This window comes from Haliotis rubra, unplaced genomic scaffold (assembly GCF_003918875.1).
Source record: "Haliotis rubra isolate DU_JTF1 unplaced genomic scaffold, ASM391887v1 Scf3, whole genome shotgun sequence".
Lineage (NCBI taxonomy): Eukaryota > Metazoa > Mollusca > Gastropoda > Lepetellida > Haliotidae > Haliotis > Haliotis rubra.
In genome coordinates this window covers 708,321-736,132 of record NW_025766968.1, presented here as the reverse complement: position 1 = coordinate 736,132, position 27,812 = coordinate 708,321, and the positions used below count along the sequence as shown (strand labels likewise).

The 27,812-nt window shown below is 41.8% G+C and overlaps 1 protein-coding gene across 5 annotated transcripts; it reads left to right on the top strand.

The window, feature by feature from the left end:
- Nucleotides 1-27,348, top strand: LOC124282397. Of its 5 annotated transcripts, XM_046718374.1 has the most exons (11): nucleotides 1-162; nucleotides 490-533; nucleotides 1,104-1,250; nucleotides 10,460-10,532; nucleotides 11,869-12,537; nucleotides 13,881-13,950; nucleotides 16,217-16,342; nucleotides 17,412-17,459; nucleotides 18,401-18,535; nucleotides 19,830-19,902; nucleotides 25,265-25,774. In XM_046718374.1, the coding sequence occupies exons 4-11, from the start codon at nucleotides 10,485-10,487 to the stop codon at nucleotides 25,410-25,412; spliced, it is 1,317 nt and encodes a 438-aa protein (XP_046574330.1). In that variant the 5' UTR covers nucleotides 1-162; nucleotides 490-533; nucleotides 1,104-1,250; nucleotides 10,460-10,484; the 3' UTR covers nucleotides 25,413-25,774. The 5 variants fall into 5 exon arrangements, 4 of the variants coding, with proteins under 4 accessions (XP_046574330.1, XP_046574329.1, XP_046574331.1 ...); XM_046718373.1 differs by lacking the exon at nucleotides 1,104-1,250; XM_046718375.1 differs by lacking the exon at nucleotides 1-162 and having other exon boundaries at nucleotides 374-533.
- Nucleotides 27,349-27,812: the final 464 nt, after the last annotated feature.

Genomic DNA, 27,812 nt, shown 5'->3' with positions numbered 1-27,812 from the left:
GCTAAACGTTGACGTTGACATAGACTTGCCGCCAGTCTAGGTAGCCCTATCCTCCCCGGGTTCTCGGTGACTGGCCTTTCTCAGTGACTCTCACACGGGCCAAGGGAGCCGCCCCCAACTCAAATGATGACACAGTGATGACCTAGCCGCATGGAACTCTGGGTAGGAGAGTGACTTACGCTGGTTCCCGGCTCCCTTTGCTCGCGCCACCTTGCGATATGCGAGACGGGACCCAGCTTAATATTCACTGGAACTGCGACAAGTCCATCATTATAACGCGCTGCGACGACACCTTTCGATGGTAGATTGTATACTAAAAATTCAATTTCATTTCGTATGGTGATTATGGTCCTTAATTATAGTGATGCCAATTTGTGTAAAATTGTAGTTAATCCATTTTTAGTCTGGACCCGGAACAATACCAACATTGCATTATAACGAGGACGGTTTTCACGCGGAATAGGACTTCTACTTTTTGTTTCGTTTTAGAATAATCAAGCCGACGTTGTTGTCATCAGAAGAGGAAGTATAAGGTATTGTCTCTGATTAAATTAGCACTTCTAATATTTTTTTGTTGAGGCATATGTCAACAATCAGTCGATTAACTTTCACTGAAAATAAACACACATTTGGCACTTATACATCTTGTAGCACCCAAAGCGTATTTCTCAAGACAACCTGTGTTTCAATAGTATTTCAGACACATATCTTGACCTTAGAGAGTAAGAACTGACATATGTACACTTAGTGTGTGTGGGGGTGGGGTGTGTGTGTGTGGAGTTGTTACTTAAGACGGAATTCTGGTACCAGGGCTGCGAGCGTTTCTTCTATTTGTCAAAAAATGTCGACGAGGACAATGTATTCAGAACCACAGAAGCGGTGTTGATGCTACAGTGATGACTGCCCGCCGCTGAGCAATTATCGCACTATAACGCCCGCTGTCTCGCTATATCGCTACTGGCCTCACGATATAGCACTTCTTCAGAGGCAAACAACCTTATATTTGCGATCCTTAGGGTTAGGGTTAGAGACCCTCTCCGATATTTAGGGTTAGGTACCCTTTCCGATCCTTGTTGACGTCGCAGCCATTTGTTTTGGTACAGTAGTGATTAGACCTTGTGAGTAGTATGCCCGAGAACCGATTTGATATCAGCAAAAATGTCCGGTGTTAGAACTTAGATGAAGAAGATATTGGACCGAAGCGAAGCATCGCCTGATGCCAACTCACCGAAGTTCGGAAACGCAGATTGGTAAGCTCGTGAAAACAACTGTCTAACACTTTTATGTTATTAATTTATGTGCTAAGATGTAAAATCTGTATTTGACACTTCACTATAGATGTTATCTAAGAACCCCGTTGCAGTAATTTAAGAGGCCACTGATCTTGAGCAATTTTGCCTGGGACTGGTTGTTCTGTTAGTGATTGTTTTCCGGTGAATACCCGGATAATATCCCAGAATTCTTGACTGGTTCGCGATCCCTGCTGCGCTACTTGTTAAAATAAGGGCATGTCTTCGCATTGAATAACAAAGATGAAATACAGTTTCTTTTTTTAATTAAATGTGAAATCTAGTCATCTTTGTGGAATATTATTATTTGGGTGTGGTTTGCAAATTATCTGCAAAATATATCCATCCATTTTATCATGAAAGCAATTCCAAATATTTGAATTGTCAGGATTGAAAGAAAACAGAAAGTTAGTGTACATTGTGTATTTTTGTGGATTAGGGACCGTTCATAATTTATGGCTAGGGGTGGGGGGATGATGATGATTTTAAGAGGGGTCACCCATTTTGTTCTGGGGAGTGTGTACGTGTGTGTGTGTGTGTGTGTGTGTGTGGCATCAATTTGTACATAAGATTATGTTTAAATTATGCTTAGAAATTATGGGAAGGGGGGGCATTGATTTTGTACAGGACATGTATAGTATCGTGAAGTCCAAGTATTGCAAGGAAGAACAAGCGTTGTATATAACTTTAACACCCTTTAATCTTCATGGTTCAAATACACTGACTTGTAAGTCTACGTGACGGCCGCACCGCTCCCTGGATCTAATGGTCGTCTGCTCGATACCGTGTAGTACGTCATACACATTAACCTATGGCGCCACACATATTTGTTGTAACATTAACTGTAACAGTGGAACATCAACAATTAATTGAAAATTATTTCAACACTTTCAACTCTCAGATAGAATAGAATTAAATGTCACTTTGAGAGATTATAATTATTTCCATCTCTGAATGTCCTGGCATTTCTTGAATACACAGTTACACTTTAGAGTCTCTGATGGATTTCACTGAATTAACTATTCTTCACTGAAGATGTAAAACTTTAAACTGGAAATTCCGATGAATGTGGTGATTTGCAACGCTTTAACTGTCCACGATAATTGATCAACAACATTATTTTAACACTAAGCAGTCCATAGGTTTGTTTTTTTGTTGATCAGCAACACTTCAACAGTCCATATTTGACCACATTAGCATATTGGTCAGTCCATAACTGCTGAACACTTAGAACAGTCCACAACTGGTGAAAATTTATAACAGTCCATGTTTACTCAATATTGAGCATTAATTCAGTTCATAGTCTTTGAACCGCTTTGGGAAACTTCCTCTCTCTTGTTGATCTTCTCAGACATGACTTCAGTGGAATGGTCTCTTCATCATCAGTTCGTTTTGTTGGGCTGGATACCAGTGTCGAAGTCTACGTGGCTTTCTTCTTCGTTGATTTGATGATCTGCGTTGACTGGAATTGGCTTGAAGTGTGATGAATTTCTGGTGATGTTATGATTATCTCGTTGCGCTGTTATCATGTTGCCCTTCCTCTCAGTGATGATATATGGCTGGGGATTATACTTTGATGTCAGCTTATTGTGTTGAGGTTGTCGTGCACAAGTACAGCATCTCCCTCTTCTAGCGATGACGGCTTTGTATTTCTTCTGTTGTCAGCATATTCTCTCATCTTCAGCTTATTTTCTTCATCTTTTCTTCTTCGGAGTTGATCGGTTGATCTTCTGGTTGGACGATATGTTCATTTTGAACTTCAGGTATTTGTAAGCCATCTTCCTGCCTGTCAGGGATTCAAATGGACTTACTGTTGTCGCTGAGTGTGGAGTAGCTCTGTAGTGTCTCAGGAATTTCCATAATTCTTGTTTCCAATTTTTGCTTTCAGCTGTGGCTGTTTGAACGCGATTTCTTCAAAATTCTCATGAATCTCTCTCGACTTCTCCATTTGCTTCAGGCCATAGAGGTGTAATTCTGCACGATGATGGAAGCCTAGGTATACCGCAAAATCTGCAAATTCTTTACTGTTGAAAGGTGATCCATTGTCTGACTTCACGAGCCAGGGATACCTTGTGTCGCGAATATTGCATCAAGTTTTGGGATAACTGCTCTTGCTGACGCCGATTTTATGATTTCAACTTCAGGATATCTTTGTGTAATCGTCCATGACAACTAGCATGTAGTCTCCTGATGGGAATGGACCTGTCAAATCAACTGATACATTCGCCCACGGTGCTGCTGGTAAGTTTGTCATCTTCAAAGGTTCGTCGCTTTTGGCATGTCTGTGACAGCTTGACATGGATGCAGCATTTCACCATCTTCTCGACCATGTCGTCTATACCAGGAAACCATACCTTCTCTCGAATCAGTCTCTTGGTTTTCACGATGCCTTGATGTCCGATGTGTGCAAGTTCAACAGTTCTTTCGTCTGAGTGATTCGGAACAACAATGTGATGATCACTGGCGATGAGTATGACACCGTTAATATACAGCTAGTTCTTCTCGCAGCTTGAAGAAATTGTTGAGCTCAGGGTTATTCCATCTTCCCTGATTCAATAGATGATATGACTGATTGAAGTACTGCATCTTCTTTGGTTTCTTCTTGGATTTCTTTGAAGGTTAATGCTTTTGGAACTGCATTCATACACACGTAGTTGATGTAATCTTCACCTATGCTCTGCACTTTCTCTTCAGCTACAGGATGCCGACTGATGTAATCTGCTGGGTTGTTCTCATCTCTTCCTGGTTGATATGCGAAAGTTCATAGTTGTAGGAGTTAACCGGATTCTCCATCGCTCCATTCTTGCAGAAGCAGGTTTTCTACTCTTGAATATACCAAGGAGTGGCTTGTGATCGGTGATAATCTTGAAGTTTTCTCCAAATGTGTATAGATGAAAGTGTTCTGCGCCCATCGACAGCTAACATTTCTCTTTCTGTTTGTGAGTATCTGGTTTCTGGATCCAGTAATGCACGGCTGGCATAGCTGAGAATCTTGCCTTCTTGAGTGAGTATTGCGCCAAGTCCAACAGGACTTGCATCGACCAAAAGTTCAATTTTCTTGTTTGGATCGAAATATTCCATAACTTGTGCAGAACTGAGAACTGATTTCTCGTTGTTTGAAAGACTTTTCTTCTAGTTTTCCCCATCGCCATGGAGTGTCATTTCTTGTGTGAGTTTTCTCAGAGGTTCTGTGATGGTTGCATAATCAGGAATATAACGCGGCAACGTACTCGCGCCATACCTAGGAGTGATTTGACTTCACTTGCTGATGCTGGAGCTGGTGTGTTAATTATTGTCTTGATTTTCTCAGGATCGGAGATATTCCATTCTTCCCAAACACATGCCCATAGAACTTGACTTCTGATTTTGAGAATTAAGATTTTGCCTTGTTGAGGAGTAATGCCGTTGTCTCTGAGCACTTTTAGTAATTGCTTCAGTCGCTGGTCATGTTCAGCTTGATTCTTCCCATAAACAAGTATGTCATCTGATATATTTCTGCATCCGGGGGACATCTTGAATGATTTCTGCAATCACATTTTGGAAAATTTCAGAGGCTGTGTTGATCCCAAAGATAAACGCTTGAAGCGCCTCAATCCAACATGTGTACTAAATGTAGTCAGGTACCTGCTGTCAGGGTGTAGTTCTAGCTGGTGATAACCGCGGTTAGGTCCATTTTTGCTGTAGATAGTTGAACCGTTTAAGTCTGATATGAGATCTTCAATAGTTGGCATTATGTGTTTTTCTCGTCAATAGCTTGGTTTGTTTCTCTCATGTCTGCACATATTCTGACACCTGATGATTTCTTCGGGACTCGACGATTGGGCTAACCCAGGAGTTGGTCCATCAACTTTCTCGATGATGTCTAATTCTTCTAAACGCTTCAGTTCATTTTCTACATCCTTTCTCACATGAAATGGAATTCTTCGATGTGGTTGTCGAGTTGGTTGAATGTTTTCATCAACATGAAGTTTCAACTTGTCTGTCTTTTATTTTACCTATGCCACCTGTGAACAATTCTGGAAATTCATCTGTAATATCTCTTGTGTTGATATTTCTTGCAATCTTCAATATCTCAAGATCCTCTGCTGATTTGAAACTAAGTAGATTTCCTGATCTTCCTCGAACTATGTGAAATTCACATTCTACTTGAACTTGATCATGTGTCACTGGTAAAGTCACAACACCCATGATTGGTAAAGGTTTATCTGATCCATATGCAAAATAGTTTGCGTTGAGTGTTTCTGAGGTGTGCCTAACTACAAGTTTTCTCTCTTGAGTGTATCCCATGTTTGCTGATCCATAGCGTCTACTGATGCACCTGAATCAATGATAACTGGAAATTCTTTTCCGAAATGTCAATGTTCTTGATAGGCATTCTTCTCTGTGATGAGCCAAGTCTAGCAGTGTTGATATTAGATGAAGCGTTCATAAAATCTTTCCTCATCTTGCCTTTCGTGAAATATTGGATACAGGTAGTAACTTTCTTCTGAGTCATTCATGAAATCATTTACAACTGTACTGTCTTGTTCTGTTTCAATATTCTGAACTCTTGCATGCTGATTTCTCGTCTACATACGCTTGCAAAATGATTTCTGATACCACATGATTCACATATTTTGCCTCTTGCGGACATCTGCCTGTATGGGGATAATTGCCTCCACAGAAATAACATTGTTTACTTGAATTGTTTGATGTATTTTGTGAGTAGGATTGTTTGCCTTCATGTCTGTATCTAGCATTCTCATGTCTTGATTTGCTTCTATGATGAGATTTATTTTTGCTCACGATGTCTTGAACCACTGAATCTTTCTCTACCTCTGCCACGTGACACGTTGTTTACAAATTTTGATTCTGATTTCTCAACATTTGATGCCTGTGATTCACTGAGTTCTAGTGATTTTCCTGCATTCAGTAAGTCTCTGAGATGTAGATTTTCTCACAATGCTTTTCTACTAAGTCTCTGTGACGTTACATCCTATCACAATCTGAGCTGCAATTTCTTTATCAACATCGGTAAAATCACATGTTTTGGCAAGTTGCCTGAGCCTTTGTACAATAAGTGTCTATGCTTTCTGAATCAACTGTTTTGCCATGCGAAAATTGTGAAGTTCAAAAGCAGTGTTTACAATTGGCGTGGAAATACTCAGTGAGGTTTTCCTTTGGCTAGATCATAATCGTCATCTTCTCCGGTATTTGAAAGTGTATCGAAAATGTCATCAACATCGGGCCCTGCATAATGTAACAAAAGTGCACGCTGCGAATATTGTCATTAATGTCTAATGCAAGCAATAAGCGTTCAAACCTGGCAATGTATTTTGTCCAACGAGGTATGCAATGCAAGGGGGTCACTTATTTTGTACATATATTTTAGGGGGGGTCATTCACATTATACATGCTTCTCCATAAAAATCATCATCACACAGCTCCCCCAAAGTTTTAGTTAGAAGGCGTACATAAGCATTAACACCTGACAAATCCACTGTGCAGAATAACAGTATCAATCAACATGTTATCAGTTGATTCTTTCATCAATACTTTTTGGAACTAACTTAACTGATAATTGCAAAACTGATACAGCAATACTTACGCACATTTTTGTATGCTCAAGTAAATAACTGTAGATACATATTTATCTAAATGGTATTTATTTTAGCACTGACGCGACCTTCTACTAGGGTTGTTAGACTCAGTGTAGTGCAGTGTACCGAATAATACTGAGCCTAAGTTTACTTAGACTGGTATAGTTTAGATGTCAACATGGTCATTGATGACAGTGAACCAGTACATAAGTAAATTATCAAATATTTGTTGTGAAGATTGCAATGTTTAACGGAAAGGTAAAACTTGCCGCAATGAAGATCTGTGATCGACAAAAGAAACTGAACATTTTTTTCAAGATTCATAAAATTCTTTCTAAATTTGTAAATATAACGACAATGAAAAGTTTCCATGGAAACTTGAATAGGTGGATGTTGAGATGATAAGATGATGACAGAACAGCATGTTTAATATCCATGACGCTGACATTACGAGTCAAGGTGCAGGGAAGGGGTCAAGAAACAATGCCACAAACTCAACTGCACAAAAAGCATTGCTTTGCAAACCCATCGTATCAATCAAACGGGAAAATACAAGACTTGTGGAATGGTTTGCCATATTCTCTGCAAGACTGTTGCCAAATCACAAATGTTATCAGGCAGATTTGGTACACCGCATCAACGTCACTTGATTTAATCCCACACATGCTCTGTAAGGGAGAGAACCATGCAGGTCTGGTTTAGAATGGGCCTTCAGCAACCCATGCTTATCATAAGAGGCGACTAATATGAGATCGGATGTCAGGATCACTGGCTTGGTTGACACGTCATCGCATCCCAAATGAGTAGATCAATGCTAATGCTATGGATCACTGGATTGCGTGGTCCAGACTGGATTATTTACAGACTGCTGTCATATAGCTGGAATATTGATGAGTGCCGTTAAACTGCAAACCAACCAATGTACAGGGTACAGGTCCGGTGAATTTACATATGTGTTCATTTCATTTCAATATTAATTGCTGTGTTTACCTCTGTATTTGTGTAGACATGTAGTAAATATATTTTGTAGTCCTATGTGCACAGTTTCGTTTTGTGGGTACTATCTTTGTAAAAGAATGTCATTGATATGATAACATACCCTCACAGGTTCACTGGTTGTGTTTTTGAATAAAGGAAAGGCTAATAGGCAATAGGGTTTAATACCAGTGTTATATTTAATTATCATTATGATATTTCAGTACTTCATGGAGGCATTTACTGAATGAAAACTTGGCCTTCCTGGGCCCACTTGCACAAAGCGATCTTAGCGCTACAATGATTGTAACTCCCATTCTCCAACATAGGCTTAAGATAGTCGTAGCGCTAAGATCGCTTTGTGCAAGTGGGCCCAGATGTTTGTTTACAGGGCATACAGACATTATCCCTATCAACGGTTCTCCCAACTAGTTCATCTCCCCACTTCTTCCGAAGCAATGCAGGAACGTTCACTCTTCTCTCTTTGTGAAGAAAATCAGAGTGACATTCCCAGAAGAATCTAACACTGGTTTCATGTAGGCAAAAGCGTGAAAATCATGAATCTGTTTGTTCCCAGTGTATATATCTATTTTCTTACCCTCCGTGAATTGACTTTGGATGATCATGTTGAGTAGAGGCATGTATAAAGAAAATCTCATCGCATTAGTCTAGTTTACCATTATAGCATTCTGTTGATGTGTGTTCATACATATAGAGAAATTGTCTTGTAATAGTGTCAGCTGGGTTCTTTTCATCTACATGAAACCTCTGAAGACCTGGGTTAGAATTGGTCTTCAGCATCCCATGCTTGTCTATCTGGGTTAGAATTGGTCTTCAGTAACCCATGCTTGTTGTGAGAGGCAACTAATGGGATCAGGTGGTCAGACACATGTCATCGTACCCAAATTGCGTAGATAGTTGCTCATGCTGTTGATCACTGGATTGTCTGGTCCAGACTCGATTATTTACAGACCGCCGCCATATAGCTGGAATATTGCTGAGTGCCGCGTAAAACTAAACTCACTCACTCACTCTTACTGTTTGTATATGTTTCAATCAGATTCCTCAGCAATGATCAGATATCATTATATTATTTACCATGCCCAACGTTTCTTACCCCTGTTTGTATATGATTGATATAATGTTCATTGTAGCATCAGACCGCTTCTGTGGTTCTGAATACATTGTCCTCGTTGCAATGATCCGTTTCTGTAAACTGACTACCCCTTTCACTTTCAAGAAATGTGTATTGATATAATGTTATGCATTGTAGCATCAACACCGCTTCTGTGGTTCTGAATACATTGTCCTCGTTGACATTTTTACAAATAGAAGAAACAACAACTCCAGCCACTTACTCTCTCTCTCACTCACTCACTCACTCACTCACTCACTCACTCACTCACAGTTGCGTGGATCAATGCTCATGCTGTTGATCACTGGATTGTCTGGTCCAGACTCTATTATTTACAGACCTCTAATATGGGGAATATTGCTGAGTATAGCAATACAAAACAACTTAGTTGTATCCTCTTTCAAAGTACTGACTGACAATGGGGACTGTGTTGCCTCCAAAACATCCCTCATCAGTCAGCATGTTCATTGTATTAAGTAAGTATTCTATGGTGATGGAGACCCTGGACCCATTTGCAACCATAGCCACATAAGCCCAACTCACATGTCACAGCACAAAAAATACTGGTTGACCGTTTCAAATTATTCTTGATTGAAATGAGCATTAATGTAGTACTTGGTCCAAATACACCGTGGCCTGGTCGCTGGTAAGTGGTCAGTGACTTGTCGATGGCATATCCCAAGACGCAAATTCATCGACCAATCAACATCTCTTGTATTAGAATGAAGTAACTATTCTGGATTCAAATTTCGAAATCTGCAAGGGATATTTGAATTTAAAATCATTCTATTTGAGACTACCGCCATGTCTAGTCGCATGTTACAGTTACTCAGCTCAATTTACGCTTGTCACCCTCGATACAAACAGAACATCATGGCTTCCCATATCATTCATAATATGCAGGAGTGAGTGAGTTTGATTTTACGCTGTTTTAGCAATATTCCAGCAATATCACGGCGGGGGACACCAGAAATGGACTTTACACATTGTACCCATGTGGGGAATCGAACTCGGTCTTCAACGTGATGAGCGAACACTTTAACAACTACCCCACCGCCTCCATAATGTGCAGGAAACATCTTTTCCTGCTGAAGGTTAATCTTTGATTAACACAGATTTGATTCAGCATCAAGGGTCCTGCTTGAACAGCATTGTAATTTTAATCTGGATCAACCAAGGGAGGTAATAAAATCATCGGCTTGAGCCATAGATGCACCCAGGGTATAGTGGAGATTTATCAGAACGTATACCCTGGAGATTATCGAGGATGACAAGACATTTGATTGTGTGATTTCGAATATAGCTGGTGAGCATAGGAACCTAATCTCTCGATTATCTTCAGTAATTTATGTTCTTATTTATATTAAAACTCCATAATATCACCTGGCTACTTGTGTACATGTGAGAAAGATTTACGGACACATTGATTACCATGACAACAATCCTTTTTCATTTTAATTGTATTATAGCATACATTTCAGCTGAGAGAGCCAGAAATTGACGACTATGGCATTTCCCTGGGCATACAAACCTCAGGCTTGGGACTCCACTGAGGTGAGTTAAACTTTTAATAACCCACCTTGATATGAGCTTATGTACTTAAATATTGCTGAGGTGGGAAATACCCGTGAAGATCCGGGTTAAAATTGATCTTCAGTAATCCATGCTTGTTGTAAGAGGCGACTGAAGGGATCGGGTGGTCAGGCTCGCTTACTTGGTTGACACATGACATCGCATCCCAAATGAGTAGATCGAAGCTAATGCTATGGATCACTGGACTGTCTGGTTCAGATTCGATTATTTACAAACCGCTGCCATATACTATGATATAGCTGGAATATTGCTGACTGCAGCGTAAAACTTAAATCATGCACTCACTGAGGTAGGACATGTTTCTGTTTAGATGGAATGAAACTGCCCTGTAAGTGGTGTACGTGATGTACACTGTAGGTAAATCATGTGGATCGGCGTCATACATGTCTTGGCCTGTACCACTGAAGGGTAGTTAGAGTTATCTGCCCTTGTTGCAAACTTATAGAGGGGATCTGAAGAGAAGAAATTATGATCCTTAAATAATATCTTTCAACTTTTAACATTCATTTGCTGTCTGTGTGTACCTTGACATGAAGGGGGAAAATATCTGATGTTATTATTTTACTTGATGCAACGAATATACATCCAGGAACTTTATTTTCTTGTTTTGCCCCCCTAAATTATTTCTTAAGAATTCAAAAGGAAAGTGAATTCACCCAGAGAAACCATGGTATCAGTTCATCCTGTGTGTTTTACTGGGCAGGGGCAGTGGGGTAGCTTAGTGGTTACAGTGTTTGCTCTCCACACAGAAGACCCGGGTTTAATTCCCCACATGGATACAAAGTGTAAAGCCCATTTCTAGTGATCCCTGCCGTGATATTGCTGGGATATTGCTAAAAGTGGCATAAAACCATACTTACTCATTTAACTTGGGGGGAAAACCTGTTCTTGTACTTGTTAAGGTTGGTGGATTCAGCTAAAAGATAATCAACAATAAAGACCTAAGGCCAGACCAATTTTATTTCTTGTTTTACGGATTCGCCGGTTGTAATTTTTCAAGACTAAGAAAAAAAATAATTAATTAATAAAATCCTCGTTTTTATTGGCCAAAAATGTAAACTATTTTTTTGGGATTGTTTTCTGCCCCATATAAACTTCAAAAATTCGCAAAAATAAAATACTTTAAGTATTTAAAAGGAAAATTATTTTGACTAGTGATTATTATTTTTTATTTTTTTCCCTCCTGCCTTTAGGTTTTCTGAGGACAAAAATCCGTAAAACAAGAAACAAAATTGGTCTGGCCTAATGTGAACTTTTGTTAATCATATGTAGATTTTCGTTTGGTTTATGTTAACAGTTGAGTGACTTCCTGAATGGACAAGGAGCATACCAGATGGAGGGCGATGACTTTACGGTCAATATCCTTTTCCGCAATGACAATGATGAAATTGAACAGAAAACTTTACCCATCAGCATTAATCATGTGCAGAGTTTGATCGCGACCGGAGAAGAATCCGTTCTCTTCACACAAATACGATACATCACAACAAAACCCAACCTAATGACAGATTCAGATAAAGACATAATAACATTTTCCTACCGCGAAGCAAGTGATGAAGACATCAACAAGAAAACAAGATATGTTTATATGAAAACCACAAGTGCTGATCAGACTGGGAGAATTATAAACAGGTTTCGCCAACTTCAGTTTCGACCATTGGAAGTGATAGAGGATATCTCCCAAGCCAGGATAGTGTTCGAGGCTTTCGTTCCAACGTTTGTTGATCGTATCAATGTAGTGGTGACTGATCTGAGATCAAATACGCAAGTTGAAGACAAGCAGTTTGTCGTTACTCAGGACCAGGAGTGTATGTGTCTGTTCTCTCGCTCGTACAGTACCAAGCCTGACTATCAGGTTAACTTCTGGAAGGAAGAAGGGGAGAATGTCGTGGAGAAGTGTGCTGTCATCCATGCCACACAGCAATTTGAGATCTCAACACCATCATATATTTACCACTTGAAAAGGGTGAGTCATTCATATGGTAGCCATCTCTTCTCAAATTTTACCCGTGAAGGTCCGGGTTAGAATGAGCCTTCAGTAACCCATGCTTGTCGTAAGAGGCAACTAACGGGATCGGGTGGTCAGGATCAGTGACTTGGTTGACACATGTCATCGGTTCCCAATTGCGCAGATCGATGCTCATGCTGTTGATCACTGGATTGTCTGGTCCAGACTCTATTATTTACAGACAGCCGGCATATAGCTGGAATATTGCTGAGTGCTGCTTAAAACTCACTCACTCACTCACTCACTCACTGTCTCTTGTCAAATTTCTGTGGGTGTGATAGTCTTAGCTAATTAAAGTCCATGTATAGATGCAAAACCCTACTCACTATGGGGGTGCATTAGCCTAGTGGTTAAAACATTCACTTGTCACGCCGAAGGATGGGGTTCGATTCCTTACATGGGCACAATGTGTGAAGCTCATTTCTCGTGACCCCTGCCTTGATATTGCTGGACTCTAAAAGTAGCGTAATTCCCAACTCACTCACTTACTCACTACTCACTATGATGTTATGTCTTTGTATCAAGACTATATGACATAACACGGTTATTAACACTACTTACAGATTTACCAGGGTGTATAGTTGGTTGATGATGGAGAGAGGTATCACAAAGAGAAAATGGTTTGATTTAAATGAAACCAAGTCATCAAAATCCTTATTCTTGGTTGGTTGGCTGTTGTTTAAGACTCCACTCAGCAATATTCCAGTTATATGACAGAAGTCTGTAAATAATCGAGTCTGGACCAGACAATCCAGTGATCAACAGCATTAGCATCAATCTACACAGTTGGGATACAATAACATGTGTCAACCAAGTCAGTGAGTCTGACCACCCAATCCCTTTAGTGGCCACTTAAGACAAGCATGGGTTACTGAAGTCAAATTTTGTGCAGCCATTATTCCCCTTTGAAAATTAGGGGGTGGGGTAGCCTAGTGGTTAAAGTGTTCACTCATCACGCCGAAGAACCGGGTTCAATTCCCTACATGAGTACAATGTGTGAAGCTCATTTCTGGTGTTCCCCGTCGTGGTATTGTTGGAATCTTGCTAAAAGTGGCATAAAACCATACTCACTTTGAAACCTGTTACAGCGTGCAATGTCTACTTCTGTGGCGTCCTCTTGCCTTTGCTTGAATATTGCTAAAAATTACATAATAGCAAACTCACACCATCCCCGCCTGTTTGTACTTTTTCAAGATATGGAGGAGGGTTTGTCAGATCATTACGTATTTATTGGAGTTACTGATGTGATTCGAATGAGACTGGTGAATGACTTGCTGGATACAGTGTCTTCCTACTTGTAGAGTGCTACGGTGGACCAGCTGGTGAGGAACATAACCAAGATGAAACCAAGGCCAAGGTACCAGTTGTTTGGTAGGTATTACTATATAGGGCTGCGCAATATAACCGGTTTACTGGTATTTACCGGTTCAGACATGAAAACGATACGTATTGCAATACGCTGATCGAAAACCGGTATTTTGACATGCATTCGGAAAACGTCGTAACACTCGGAAATCTTCAGAAATTTCGTTGTTTCCTTTGTGCCAAATATTATTCACATTTTTATTTTATCATGATTAAAAAAGTTATTAAAGCTTAATCAAGCATAGTGATTTTGTTGTGTTTTTGCTCTATAAATCAAGCAGTAACTCGATTATAAGTAGTTTTTTGGTTAAAAATACTTCATGCAATATATTGCAATGCATATCGCAATACATGCTTTCGCATTGCAATATATCGCAATATGGAAATTCTCTGCAATACCCACCCCTATTTACTATTGAGGCAGGTGGCTCTTTGAGAAAGGTTTTTAAAGTAACAGGGATGGTTTGGAATGTACATCTTGGTCACGTCATGGTCACTTCATAGTCACATTGTCACATCATGTCAGGGACACATTAATGTCACATAATCGCATTGTCAGAATGTTGTTAAGTCATCGTCACCATATAATCACGTCATGATCATGTCATCATCACATCATTCACATCATCACCATATCGTGACATCATTGTCACATCATCATGTCATCATCACATCACCATTTAATCACGTCATGATCATGTCATCATCACATCATTTTCATCATCAACATATCGTCACATCATGTCATCATCATATCATTGGCACATCGTCACATCACTATATCACATCATGATCATGTCATCATCACATCATTGGCACATTGTCACATCATCACCATATCATCATGACATGGCATCATTGGCACATCGTCACATCACCATATCTTCATGTCATAATCACATCATTGGCACATTGTCACATCACCATATCATCATTGCACACCATCACCATATCATCATCACATCACATCAATGGCACATCGTCACATCACCATATCATGTCATCACATCAGTGGCACATCGTCACTTCACAATATCATGTCATCACATCATTGGCACATCAATACTACACCATATCATCACATCATGATCATATCATCACATCATTGTTTCATCGTCACCATGTCATCATCACATCACTGGCATATCATCACCATATCACATCATTGGCACATTGTCACATCATCACTATATCATCATAAGATCACATCAATCATCACATGGGTCCCCTGCCGGGATAATGCCAAAAATTGCTAAAATTAAATTCACTCACTCTGACAACAATCTATTTCATCTGCATTAATACTTTACATTACTAAACCTTTTCGGCATTTATATCGACTCCATTGTTTGCTCAAGTCCTGCTCAGCAGCTGGATAACATTTACATAATACAAATATGACCTGGGTACATATCTTTATTCCATGTACAAATGGTATATTTCTGTTGGTGTTTGTTTGAGTAATCAAGTGGTCTATGGTGCAGAATGCTACACCTTAGCATCAAGGATCTGATGATTTCAGAGAAGGTCCGGGTTAGAATATTGATCTTCAGTAACCCATGCTTGTCGTAAGAGGCGACTAACGGGATCGGGTGGTCAGGCTCACTGACTTGGTTGACACTTGTCATCGGTTCCCAATTAAGCAGATCGATGCTCATGCTGTTGATCACTGGATTGTCTGGCGCAGACTCGATTATTTACAGACCGCCGCCATGTAGCTGGAATACTGCTGAGTGCTCCATAAAACTAAACTCACTCACTCAGGTGTGATTGCTAGTGTTGGGAATTGGTTAAAGTGTCATAATTGACGATTGGTTCATTAAAACCATTAAATCATCGAAGATAATTCCATTTATCAAATTTTCCTATTGTGGAGTTAATGAAAAAAATATATATATTAGGAAGATAAACTTCCTGGAATCTTTAAGATAAATTCAATCATAACTTGGAACGAGCTCGTAGTTCTTATGAAATGTGAATTTGACGACACAGACAAAGATAACCTTGTGAAAAATATTAATGCCAACAAGTGTTCCAGAATTGTTTGTGTTTGATTATGAGGAACCATGATCAATCGCTTGGTCGTTTAGTCACTGCGATCAATCTACCACCACTAGTGACTGCACAATACCTATTGGGTCTCATGGCAAACTTCTATACAAGACACCACTTCAGGCTTTCCTTCCTCTGAGCCGACACACCTAATCCTGACTGAATTATTGTGAAATATAACATCACTTTTGACTAGTACTTTATATTTGATACTTTCTAGATCCAGTAGCCATGGTAAAGAAACAGCAGCGTTTGAATATGGAACCAGTGGATGATAATCCCATCTCTAGAAATGTTGATCACATCGCTGGAAATGTTGAACAATTTACGTACACACGGGACACAGGTCAGTTACAGATTGTTACATTACAAAAATAATGTGACGTTGTTTTGTTGATGTTAATGAATGACAGTGGAAGAAACATTTGCAACAGCAGATATGTCAATATTAGCTCAAATATAACAATTACACTTCCTCAGTAAAGTACAGATTCTAGTTGGAGGTTATTGGGGTTGGATTGAGTTCCATCTGGGATTCAAACTCACACCCTCGGATTAAGGCACCTAATAGCCAACACCCGCTCAGCCACCATGGCTTCCACGTGGTCCCAAAATGGTACTGGAATCTGTACTTCACTGAGAAAGTGTAAACCCAAATGTAACATATGTTACATTTGACCACATTTTTAATGGCATTGTGTATTCATTAGCACAAATATAGATAAAAGTAACAATGGATTTATCTAGACCTACTCGAAGGTCGATAATAGGGCTGCAACGATTCAACCAGGCCTCGATTCAATTTGATTTTTGATATTGGACCCTTGATTTGATCATTTGCGATTCAATTCTTCATACAAGTGTAAACATCAGATTTCATTTTACTCTCAGAGTCGTCTTTTTTATCATATCATGAAATCCATTGTCAACTTGGCTATGTCTACTAGCAACAATTCTCATTGGATAATTAGCCCAGTGTCAACCAATCAAGTTTTGCCTTATTTCAGCGCTCCAAACTGCTCGAGTTGGGTCAAAATTATGTTCTGGTTGTGTGGAAATAATTTAAATAGGTTTTCAAATATCGAATTGAAGTTGTGATAATGTTTATCGAAAATCAAAACTAAGGTGTCAGATTCGATTTTCGATGAATCGAATCAAATCATTGCAGCCCTAGTTGATAGCAGCAAGTCTGTGAGAAATGACATTAAAGATACCAAAACTAAAATAATTCAGAATTCCCCATTTCCTCAGAAATTATGACAGTAGGGATATAAATAAGATCCAGTGTCAACATTATTACTATTTGTTCAAACAATTCCAGCCAAGGGCACTTTATTTGGTTCCAGATAAAATCCCTCATAAAACTCTGGCTTTGCACTTCAGCTCAATGTTTCATAATGGATGCTTGGTTTCAGAAACAGCATTAGCCGAGTCGAGGAGGACCTTCCTCCGAAACTTTAAAGGTATGTGTGCACTGGAACAGGTCAACACTAACAGTCAGGTCATCTAGCCCAAAATTCCCCTAATAGTTTTAGTTCAGCATGGTTGTCTGTCTGGCTAGCCATCTGCCATTATCCGTTACATTTTGAACATCTCCTCTGGAACTACGAGACACAATGGTTCAACTGCTGAAACTTTGTACAAATGATCCAGGATTCCTGCTTCTGAAAAGCTCACAGAATTCTGATCCAACTTTTAAGCATGGCTGGCAAATAGAAAATGTCATTTCTGCCCATTACTCAAGAACTGTAAAGATTCATTATGAAAATTGAGTTGCCTCTCTTACATGTACAATGGCAGCTGCATAATCCGACATTCACTGGGACCGGGGAAAAATGTCAGATTCTACAGCTTGTCGGATAATTCAATGTCTCCTTGCTTTAATACTTTCCAAACAATACCATACATTGCAACTGGCTTATATCATGAAATTAATGCTTAATAGCTATTTTCTTGGTAAATAAAGAGGGAAAAAACAAATTCTGTATTTACATGTACATGTATATCATTGGATTTATTTTCTTCAGGTATCTTATATGAATAAAACCTTACAGCAGAGAGTTAACATTTGATCAATGTAGACTCTTTTTATTATTACTTGAAATGAAGCTTTACATACATCAGTCCCTGCCCAAATCGTATCTGATTTGTTGCCAACAGCTCCCAGTATCCATTCAGATATGTCGATCAAATCGATGCTCAAAATATCCCATAAGATGTTAAGGAATATGTATGTAAATATGTTCTATTAATACAGCTGTAGCAATACATTTATCTTTCTGTATCTTATTATTCTGTCCATCAAAAAGTTGACGGCCATGACTAAATTAGATTACCTTTTGTTTGTAATATTTTTTAATGTTGAGTTTGTTCATTCAACAAAATATTGTTACCTTGACAACAGACAAACTGGAGACTGCCTACCAGGTAGGCGAATCCAACATGGACTGGCACGCCATCTGGGAGCCGAATGAACTGACTATCAGAGAGCTGCTGGAGAATCCCGAACTCTTCCCAGAGAAAGATGCACGTAGTGGAGGTAAAACAATAGGTTTCTGAAACCATTCTTTCATGAGAGGGGCAGCAGTGGCCCTCTTGTTTGTGATGCTGTTGCAGGCTGAATCGAGTAACATCCCTTTGTTAAGGTGCTGGTCAGCTGTTTGAATCCAAAATTCACCTTGGTTGTGATATTTGGATAGTGTTGGTTTTGTCATCACCCCATCAGTGCTATCAATGAAATGATGAATAGACTTGTGTTGCACATCAAACTGGCATGTGCGTCAAACCCACAACAAACTGATGTGGCGTCGCCCTGTTAAGATCTGGTTTATATTTTCCTCAACAACCAATGCTGACATAGTGGGTGAATGAGGTCATATCGTCACTCAGCTGATCGACCAATGCTGACATAGTGGGTGAATGAGGTCATATCGTCACTCAGCTGATCGACCAATGCTGACATAGTGGGTGAATGAGGTCATATCGTCACTCAGCTGATCGACCAATGCTGACATAGTGGGTGAATGAGGTCATATCGTCACTCAGCTGATCAACCAATGCTGACATAGTGGGTGAATGAGGTCATATCGTCACTCAGCTGATCGACCAATGCTGACATAGTGGGTGAATAAGGGCATATCGTAACTCAGCTGATTGATGCTCGTGATGTCAGTCACTGGATTGTCTGGTTGACAGTTGATTATATATCATGAAAGTGCCGAACGTGGCCTAACATGACAAACAAACATTGTGTGATGTAACTGAGGTACTGCTCACAGTGTTGATGAAGCCATCTCACTGTCTCCATTGTAGAATGTAGGGTATGATAACACATTTTCTATATCTGTCTGGTAGGTACCTCCAAACACCATCCGTATCCCCTAAACTTATATTCAATGTTCCATTGGTGATAGACATACTGATACCTTCATTGTCTCCACATTATGTGAAACCCCTCCTTTGAAACCCCTCCAAAACCTCATATTTCTGTCCATCATTCATGACGAAGGTAGTTTGGAATGTTGGATTAGGCTCAGTATGGGATAGGTCATGTGACTACATGTATATAACCTTCTAGAGCCTAACAGGCAGCTTGGGTTATCTGGGGGTAAAAATGTGTTAGCACAAAGAGCATGATTACGAGCGTGGATATGTGCACATTATAAATATGCACTATTATTGTTATTATTATTTATTATTATCATCATTATTGAGTAAGCACCACGCCTTGCCTCCAGGGTTCATAAAAGATCTGTCTCACTTTCTTTGGCTTCACACACTCAACTGATGCTGTAATATAACTGTAATACCTCACTCACTGTTCTGTGCTTCAGGCTTGGACCCTGATTCAATTGACCATTTCACTGCATGTACAGACGACATCGTGGACAAAGTGTTTTGTCAGGAGTAAGTATATTTTCCTCAGTGTCATAGGCAATGAATGTGTTACATGTTACAGCACCACAACTCTGGTCTTGTGTCTGCCTGGGGGATGGAAGGCCAGGGTAGAGTCTGCCTGGGGGATGGAAGGCCAGAGGTGGAGTCTGCCTGGGGGATGGAAGGCCAGGGTAGAGTCTGCCTGGGGGATGGAAGGCCAGAGGTAGAGTCTGCCTGGGGGATGGAAGGCCAAGGGTAGAGTCTACCTGGGAGATGGAAGGCCAAGGGTAGAGTCTGCCTGGGGGATGGAAGGCCAAGGGTAGAGTCTACCTGGGAGATGGAAGGCCAGAGGTAGAGTCTGCCTGGGGGATGGAAGGCCAGGGTAGAGTCTGCCTGGGGGATGGAAGGCCAGGGTAGAGTCTGCCTGGGGGATGGAAGGCCAGAGGTAGAGTCTGCCTGGGGGATGGAAGGCTAGGGGTAGAGTCTGCCTGGGAGATGGAAGGCCAAGGGTAGAGTCTGCCTGGGGGATGGAAGGCCAGGGTAGAGTCTGCCTGGGGAGATGGAAGGCCAAGGGTAGAGTCTGCCTGGGGATGGAAGGCCAGGGTAGAGTCTGCCTGGGGATGGAAGGAGGGTAGAGTCTGCCTGGGGATGGAAGGCTAGGGTAGAGTCTACCTGGGGATGGAAGGCTAGGGGTAGAGTCTACCTGGGGATGGAAGGCCAGGGGGTAGAGTCTACCTGGGGAATGGAAGGCCAGGGGTAGAGTCTACCTGGGGAATGGAAGGCCAGGGGTAGAGTCTGCCTGGGGGATGGAAGGCCAGGGGTAGAGTCTGCCTGGGGGATGGAAGGCCAGGGGTAGAGTCTGCCTGGGGGATGGAAGGCCAGGGGTAGAGTCTGCCTGGGGGATGGAAGGCCAGGGGTAGAGTCTGCCTGGGGGCTGGAAGGCCAGAGGTAGAGTCTGCCAGGGGGATGGAAGGCCAGAGGTAGAGTCTGCCTGGGGGCTGGAAGGCCAGAGGTAGAGTCTGCCTGGGGGCTGGAAGGCCAGAGGTAGAGTCTGCCAGGGAGATGGAAGGCCATGGGTAGAGTCTGCCTTGGGGCTGGAAGGCCAGGGTTAGAGTCTGCCTGGGGGATGGAAGGCCAGGGTTAGAGTCTGCCCAGGGGATGGAAGGCCAGGGGTAGAGTGTACCTGGGGGCTGGAAGGCCAGGGGTAGAGTCTGCCTGGGGGCTGGAAGGCCAGAGGTAGAGTCTACCTGGGGAATGGAAGGCCAGGGGTAGAGTCTACCTGGGGATGGAAGGCCAGGGGTAGAGTCTGCCTGGGGGATGGAAGGCCAGAGGTAGAGTCTACCTGGGGGATGGAAGGCCAGAGGTAGAGTCTGCCTGGGGGATGGAAGGCCAGGGGTAGAGTCTACCTGGGGGATGGAAGGCCAGAGCTAGAGTCTACCTGGGGGATGGAAGGCCAGGGTAGAGAGTCTACCTGGGGGGATGGAAGGCCAGGGGTAGAGTCTACCTGGGGGATGGAAGGCCAGGGTAGTGTCTGCCTGGGGGGGATCAGAAGGCCAGGGGTAGAGTCTGCCTGGGGATGGAAGGCCAGGGTAGAGTCTACCTGGGGATGGAAGGCCAGAGGTAGAGTCTACCTGGGGATGGAAGGCCAGGGTAGAGTCTACCTGGGGATGGAAGGCCAGGGTAGAGCCTACCTGGGGGATGGAAGGCCAGGGTAGAGTCTGCCTGGGGATGGAAGGCCAGGGTAGAGTCTGCCTGGGGGATGGAAGGCCAGGGGTAGAGTCTACCTGGGGGATGGAAGGCCAGGGGTAGAGTCTACCTGGGGGATGGAAGGCCAGGGGTAGAGTCTGCCTGGGGGATGGAAGGCCAGGGGTAGAGTCTACCTGGGGGATGGAAGGCCAGAGGTAGAGTCTACCTGGGGGATGGAAGGTCAGAGGTAGAGTCTACCTGGGGGATGGGAGGGCCAGGGGTAGAGTCTGCCTGGGGGATGGAAGGCCAGGGTAGAGTCAGCCCAGGGTATGGAAGGCCAGGGATTGAGTCTGTCTGGGGAATGGAAGGCCAGGGGTAGAGTCGCTTTGCCTTAGATTTATCATCGGTAAGTATTAAATTTGGCTTACATAGAAAAGAAATACAGTTCGCTCTACCACCATGTACAGTGGTAGAGAGAACCGTATTTCTTAAACAAGTGGCACAAGATTGGATGAGGAAGAGAGTTAGAACAACAAATTGCACAAGTTATAAAGCCAATATACAGGACGGATTCATTTGTAAAAGCAAGCTACTTGAATAGTTTGAGTCTGTTGCTTGATTAACTCTTCATTGACTGGTGTTGATAGAGTCATGGAGTCCTGAGTTTTGGTGGACAGGATTTTGGGTTTGTCAAACTGAATTTGATGGTTGGGGATCTTTTGTTTGTGGCCTTTGTTGGCTGATTTGCTATCTGCCCTGGCTGTTGATGTTTTATGCTTTTTAATACAAGTATTGAAGAGATGGGAGGTTTCATCTATGTATGACTGTGAGTCACCATATTCACAGTTTATCTTGTAGGGGTTTGCTTTTATTTAAGGGTGGGTTGCAGTCATTAGCTTGGAGGATGGTTCTGAGGGATTGGGAACCAGTGAAGATGGTCTCGATGCCTACTTGGTGCTTATGATTTGGTGAAAGATCTTGTCAATGTAATGTGGACTTATTTTGAATCTGACTCGGGCATAGGCAATTTGGGCTTGAGTTGTAGGGGTGTCGGGAATAGTTCTCTTGACCAACTTGGTGAGATACTGGTTGAGGTGCAGATGATTAAGCTCATTTTCAAGGTCATTGTTGCTGGAGCAGATGTTCATGGTGTGCTTGCTCAGGTTTGAGATGACACCAGAAGGATGGTTAGAGTTGAAATGAATGTACAGGTCAGAATGGGTGGGTATCCTGTAGACTGTGGTCTACTAAAGTACTAAAGTACAATAGACAAAGCCCTGAGTGACTCCTTAATACTGACGGACTAGACTTAAAAGATGTCCACACAGACGAATGGCAACACCACTACCAGCGAGGCTGGTTGTGTCAGTTTCAGCAACATCAAATGTCACTGGCTGTTGCAAAGCTAAATCTGCTGACGTCAAATCAGTTACAGCCTACCAGTGTGCGAAATAGCCACGTGCCTGCTAGCCCGTGGCTAGTAAAAATCCAGTCGGGCCAGTAAATCTCCACAGTCACTGGCCTGACTGGCTAGTGAATTTTCATGGGGTCATTCTTTAAATATATCACTGTTTCCGACTTGTTAAGTTATTATACACTTTTAAATAATGCAAGATTATGGCCTGATAAATGATGGTATTTTACCTTTTTTGTAATCTTTTGCTAAATTGCTACATTCAAATTTTGGGTAAGTGAATTATTTTGTGGGCTATTAACTTTCAGGCATAGCCAGCCTGACTGGCAAGCAATATTTGGAAACTATTTTGCACACTGCAGCCTACCCACCCATCCAATGAGGAAACATTGTCACTGTCACAGGTCTTTCCATTACATGCTTCCTTATAAGACTCCCTCTGAAACAATGGACACCCAAAAGGAAAGATGTTCCAATTGTTTTCTCCTTCATGCTGATCTGTTTATATATGCATATAAACATATATTTTTTTATTGAGCATCTTCTGGAAGATCAGGCCTACACCTATCTTGGAATGCAAGTTGGAGACAAACTCCAGAATGCCCAGATTCAAGACAAGCTTCGGGCCGAGATCAAATCTCACTTAAAGAAAATCTGGAGCTCAGAGCTAAATGCTCGGAACAAGGTCAAAGCTACCAATACTTTTGCTGTACGGGTCCTTTCCTATTCCTTTGGAGTAGTTGATTGGACAAAACAAGACATCCAGAGTCTTGACAACCAGACCAGAAGGATCATGTCTGATAACAGAGCTCAATGCCAATAAATTCTGGAGGTCAGGGTTTGATGAATGTGGAGGCTCTTCATGACAGAATTTTATTGTGTACTTTTGCACAAATTTATTTATCGGATGACCATCTGGTGATGCATGTCAAGACTCATGATGAAAGCAAGGAATTCCACAGCTATCTTAAGCGTGCCAAGGTTGTTAGACAAAATCTGAAATTTGATGTTGATTTTGTTGATTGCGATGTACTGCTGGACGGTACAGCGATGGGAGTAAACCAGGTGAAGTCCTTCACCAAGTCTGCCCAGAGTCGGTCATTTGTGGAGAAGCTTTCTGAGAAACCACTGCATCGTTTGTACATGTAGTGTGTGGAACAGAATAGCAATCCAACCGACTCCTTCACCTGGATGAAGTCGGCTGGTCACAAATGTGAAACTGAGGGCTTCCTTTTTCCTACTCAGGACCTGTCACTTCCCACTCGTTATCGCCAAAATGTGATTCTTAAAGAAAATATTAACATGAAATGCCGACTATGTAATGAATTTAAAGAGACTGTCCAACACCTTGTCAGTGGATGCCCATCCTTGGCACAAACAGCATATCTTAAACAACATGATGGCATGGCCCGTTGCTTCTACTATCATCTTCGCCATGCCTGTGCTTTGACTCTGAGGTTCACCCATGGTACGACCCTCAACATGTCCAGGGCATCATGGTAAATGATGCTTTCAAGCTTCTGTGGAATAGGCCCATATACAGCTCCTGAGAAGAATTCCTGCCAACAAACCTGATCTTGTCCTTTTTGATAAAGCCAATGAATTTATTTATATCATTGAATTTTCTGTCCCCTTTGACAGCAATGTGATTGGCAAGATTCAGGAAAAGCATGATAAATATGCAGACCTCGCCTTTGAAATGTCTCGCTTGCATCCCAAGTACACTGTCGTCAGGCTCCCCATTGTTCTCGGTGCCCTTGGTTTGGTAACTCCTGATCTCCTGGCGCATATCAGGAGAGTGCCCGGGTTCTCAACCGGGAGCACAGCCCTTCTCACACTCTGGGTAAAGCAGAAGGCTGCAGTGTTGGGGAGTCTACACAAATCTCCGGAAAATTCTTGGTGGGTTCGACTAGGCAGCGTTTCCTGGGAGAAGTCCCATTCGCTATCTGGGCTGCGTGTTGAGGGGGCGAGGGCCCTGAGCTGATGATGAGCCTTACCAGCCTGACTGTGCCAGGATCACCCGAACCCTCTCTGCTGCATTTTCATCATAATCTGTAAAACATAATAATAGCAGTAATACACATTGGTTTTGCTTTTTGTCTTTTCTGTGAAGATCATGAAATCAAGGGTCATCCAAAATGTAAAAAGAATTAAGGGAGGGTAACTATTTCTCTGCAAAGGTGCATCAAAAGCACTATGACCACATGAAAGAATCAAATGAACCTTAATTTCTTTTGAGTAGAAAACATCATGTTGAGGAAGTGTGTCTTAAATATACAGTTTTCTTTCCAGGTGTGCAGCTGCATTTTCATCTCTGAAGAACCTCCGGGAAATCTTTAGTGAGTGTAGTTATCCCGAAATGGCCCCCATCTTGTCAGATGATGACTACACTCTGTTGAAGAAACTTGTGTTCAAGAACCTGTATGAACAGCCATGGTAGGATGGTCAGACAGTAACAAATGAGAACTGCCATTGTGGGATGGTCAGACAGTAACAAATGAGAACTGCCATGGTAGGATGGTCAGACAGTAACAAATGAGAACAGCCATTGCAGGATGGTCAGACAGTAACAAATGAGAACAGCCATTGTAGGAGGGTCATACAGTAACAAATGAGAACAGCCATTGTAGGAGGGTCATACAGTAACAAATGAGAACAGCCATTGTGGGAGGGTCATACAGTAACAAATGAGAACAGCCATTGTAGGATGGTCATACAGTAACAAATGAGAACAGCCATTGTAGGATGGTCATACAGTAACAAATGAGAACAGCCATTATAGGATGGTCAGACAGTAACAAATGAGAACTGCCATTGTAAGATGGTCATATAGTAACAAATGAGAACAGCCATTGCAGGATGGTCATACAGTAACAAATGAGAACAGCCATTGTAGGATGGTCATACAGTAACAAATGAGAACAGCCATTGTGGGAGGGTCATACAGTAACAAATGAGAACAGCCATTGTGGGAGGGTCATACAGTAACAAATGAGAACAGCCATTTGTGGGATGAGGTCATACAGTAACAAATGAGAACAGACATTGTAGGAGGGTCATACAGTAACAAATGAGTCATACAGTAACATTGACAGGAGGGTCATACAGTAACAAATGAGAACAGACATTGTAGGAGGGTCATACAGTAACAAATGAGAACAGACATTGTAGGAGGGTCATACAGTAACAAATGAGAACAGACATTGTGGGAGGGTCATACAGTAACAAATGAGAACAGCCATTGTGGGAGGGTCATTCAGTAACAAATGAGTACAGACATTGTAGGAGGGTCATACAGTAACAAATGAGAACAGCCATTGTGGGAGGGTCATTCAGTAACAAATGAGTACAGACATTGTGGGAGGGTCATACAGTAACAAATGAGAACAGACATTGTAGGAGGGTCATACAGTAACAAATGAGAACAGCCATGAGAACAGCCATTCAGTGGGAGGGTCAGACAGTAACAAATACAGTAACAAATGAGAACAGCCATTGTGGGAGGGTCATACAGTAACAAATGAGAACAGCCATTGTAGGAGGGTCATACAGTAACAAATGAGAACAGCCATTGTGGGAATGAGAACAGCCATTGTACAGTAACAAATGAGAACAGCCATTGTAGGAGGGTCATACAGTAACAAATGAGAACAGCCATTATAGGAGGGTCATACAGTAACAAATGAGCCATTGTAGGAGGGTCATACAGTAACAAATGAGCCATTGTAGGAGGGTCATACAGTAACAAATGAGAACAGCCATTGTAGGAGGGTCATACAGTAACAAATGAGAACAGCCATTGTGGGAGGGTCATACAGTAACAAATGAGAACAGCCATTGTGGGAGGGTCATACAGTAACAAATGAGAACAGCCATTGTAGGAGGGTCATACAGTAACAAATGAGAACAGCCATTGTGGGAGGGTCATACAGTAACAGTAACAAATGGGAGGGTCATACAGCCATTGAGAACAGCCATTGTAGGAGGGTCATACAGTAACAAATGAGAACAGCCATTGTGGGAGGGTCATACAGTAACAAATGAGAACAGCCATTGTGGGAGGGTCATACAGTAACAAATGAGTACAGCCATTGTGGGAGGGTCATACAGTAACAAATGAGAACAGCCATTGTAGGAGGGTCATTCAGTAACAAATGAGAACAGCCATTGTAGGTGTGTTATTCGCTGACAAATAATCATTGTAAGAGGATTATACAGATGGTTGGCTTAAGCCTTATAGAATGTGCCTTTGCTGTCTATTTTTCACAGATATGTCTTATTACATAAGCCTCCAGTGAATATCCATATTTGAAATGCTACTTAAACCTAGCAGTTTGTGAACATGCCTGTTTGTCTGCTTTTCTCTGCCTTTGCCTATACGTGCTATCACCTCCATCAGTAGGCTGTAATACACCAGTTGTCGGCCTGTTCATCTGTTAACAGACACTATATGCTTTTCTCTGCCTTTGGCTATACGTGCTAGCACCTCCGTCAGTAGGCTGTGATACACCAGTTGTCGGCCTGTTCATCTGTTAACAGACACTATATGCTTTTCTCTGCCTTTGGCTATAATGTTAGCACCTCCGTCAGTAGGCTGTAATACACCAGTTGTCGGCCTGTTCATCTGTTAACAGACACTATATGCTTTTCTCTGCCTTTGCCTATACGTGCTAGCACCTCCGTCAGTAGGCTGTAATACACCAGTTGTCGGCCTGTTCATCTGTTAACAGACACTATATGCTTTTCTCTGCCTTTGCCTATACGTGCTAGCACCTCCGTCAGTAGGCTGTGATACACCAGTTGTCAACCTGTTCATCTGTTATCAGACACTATATGCTTT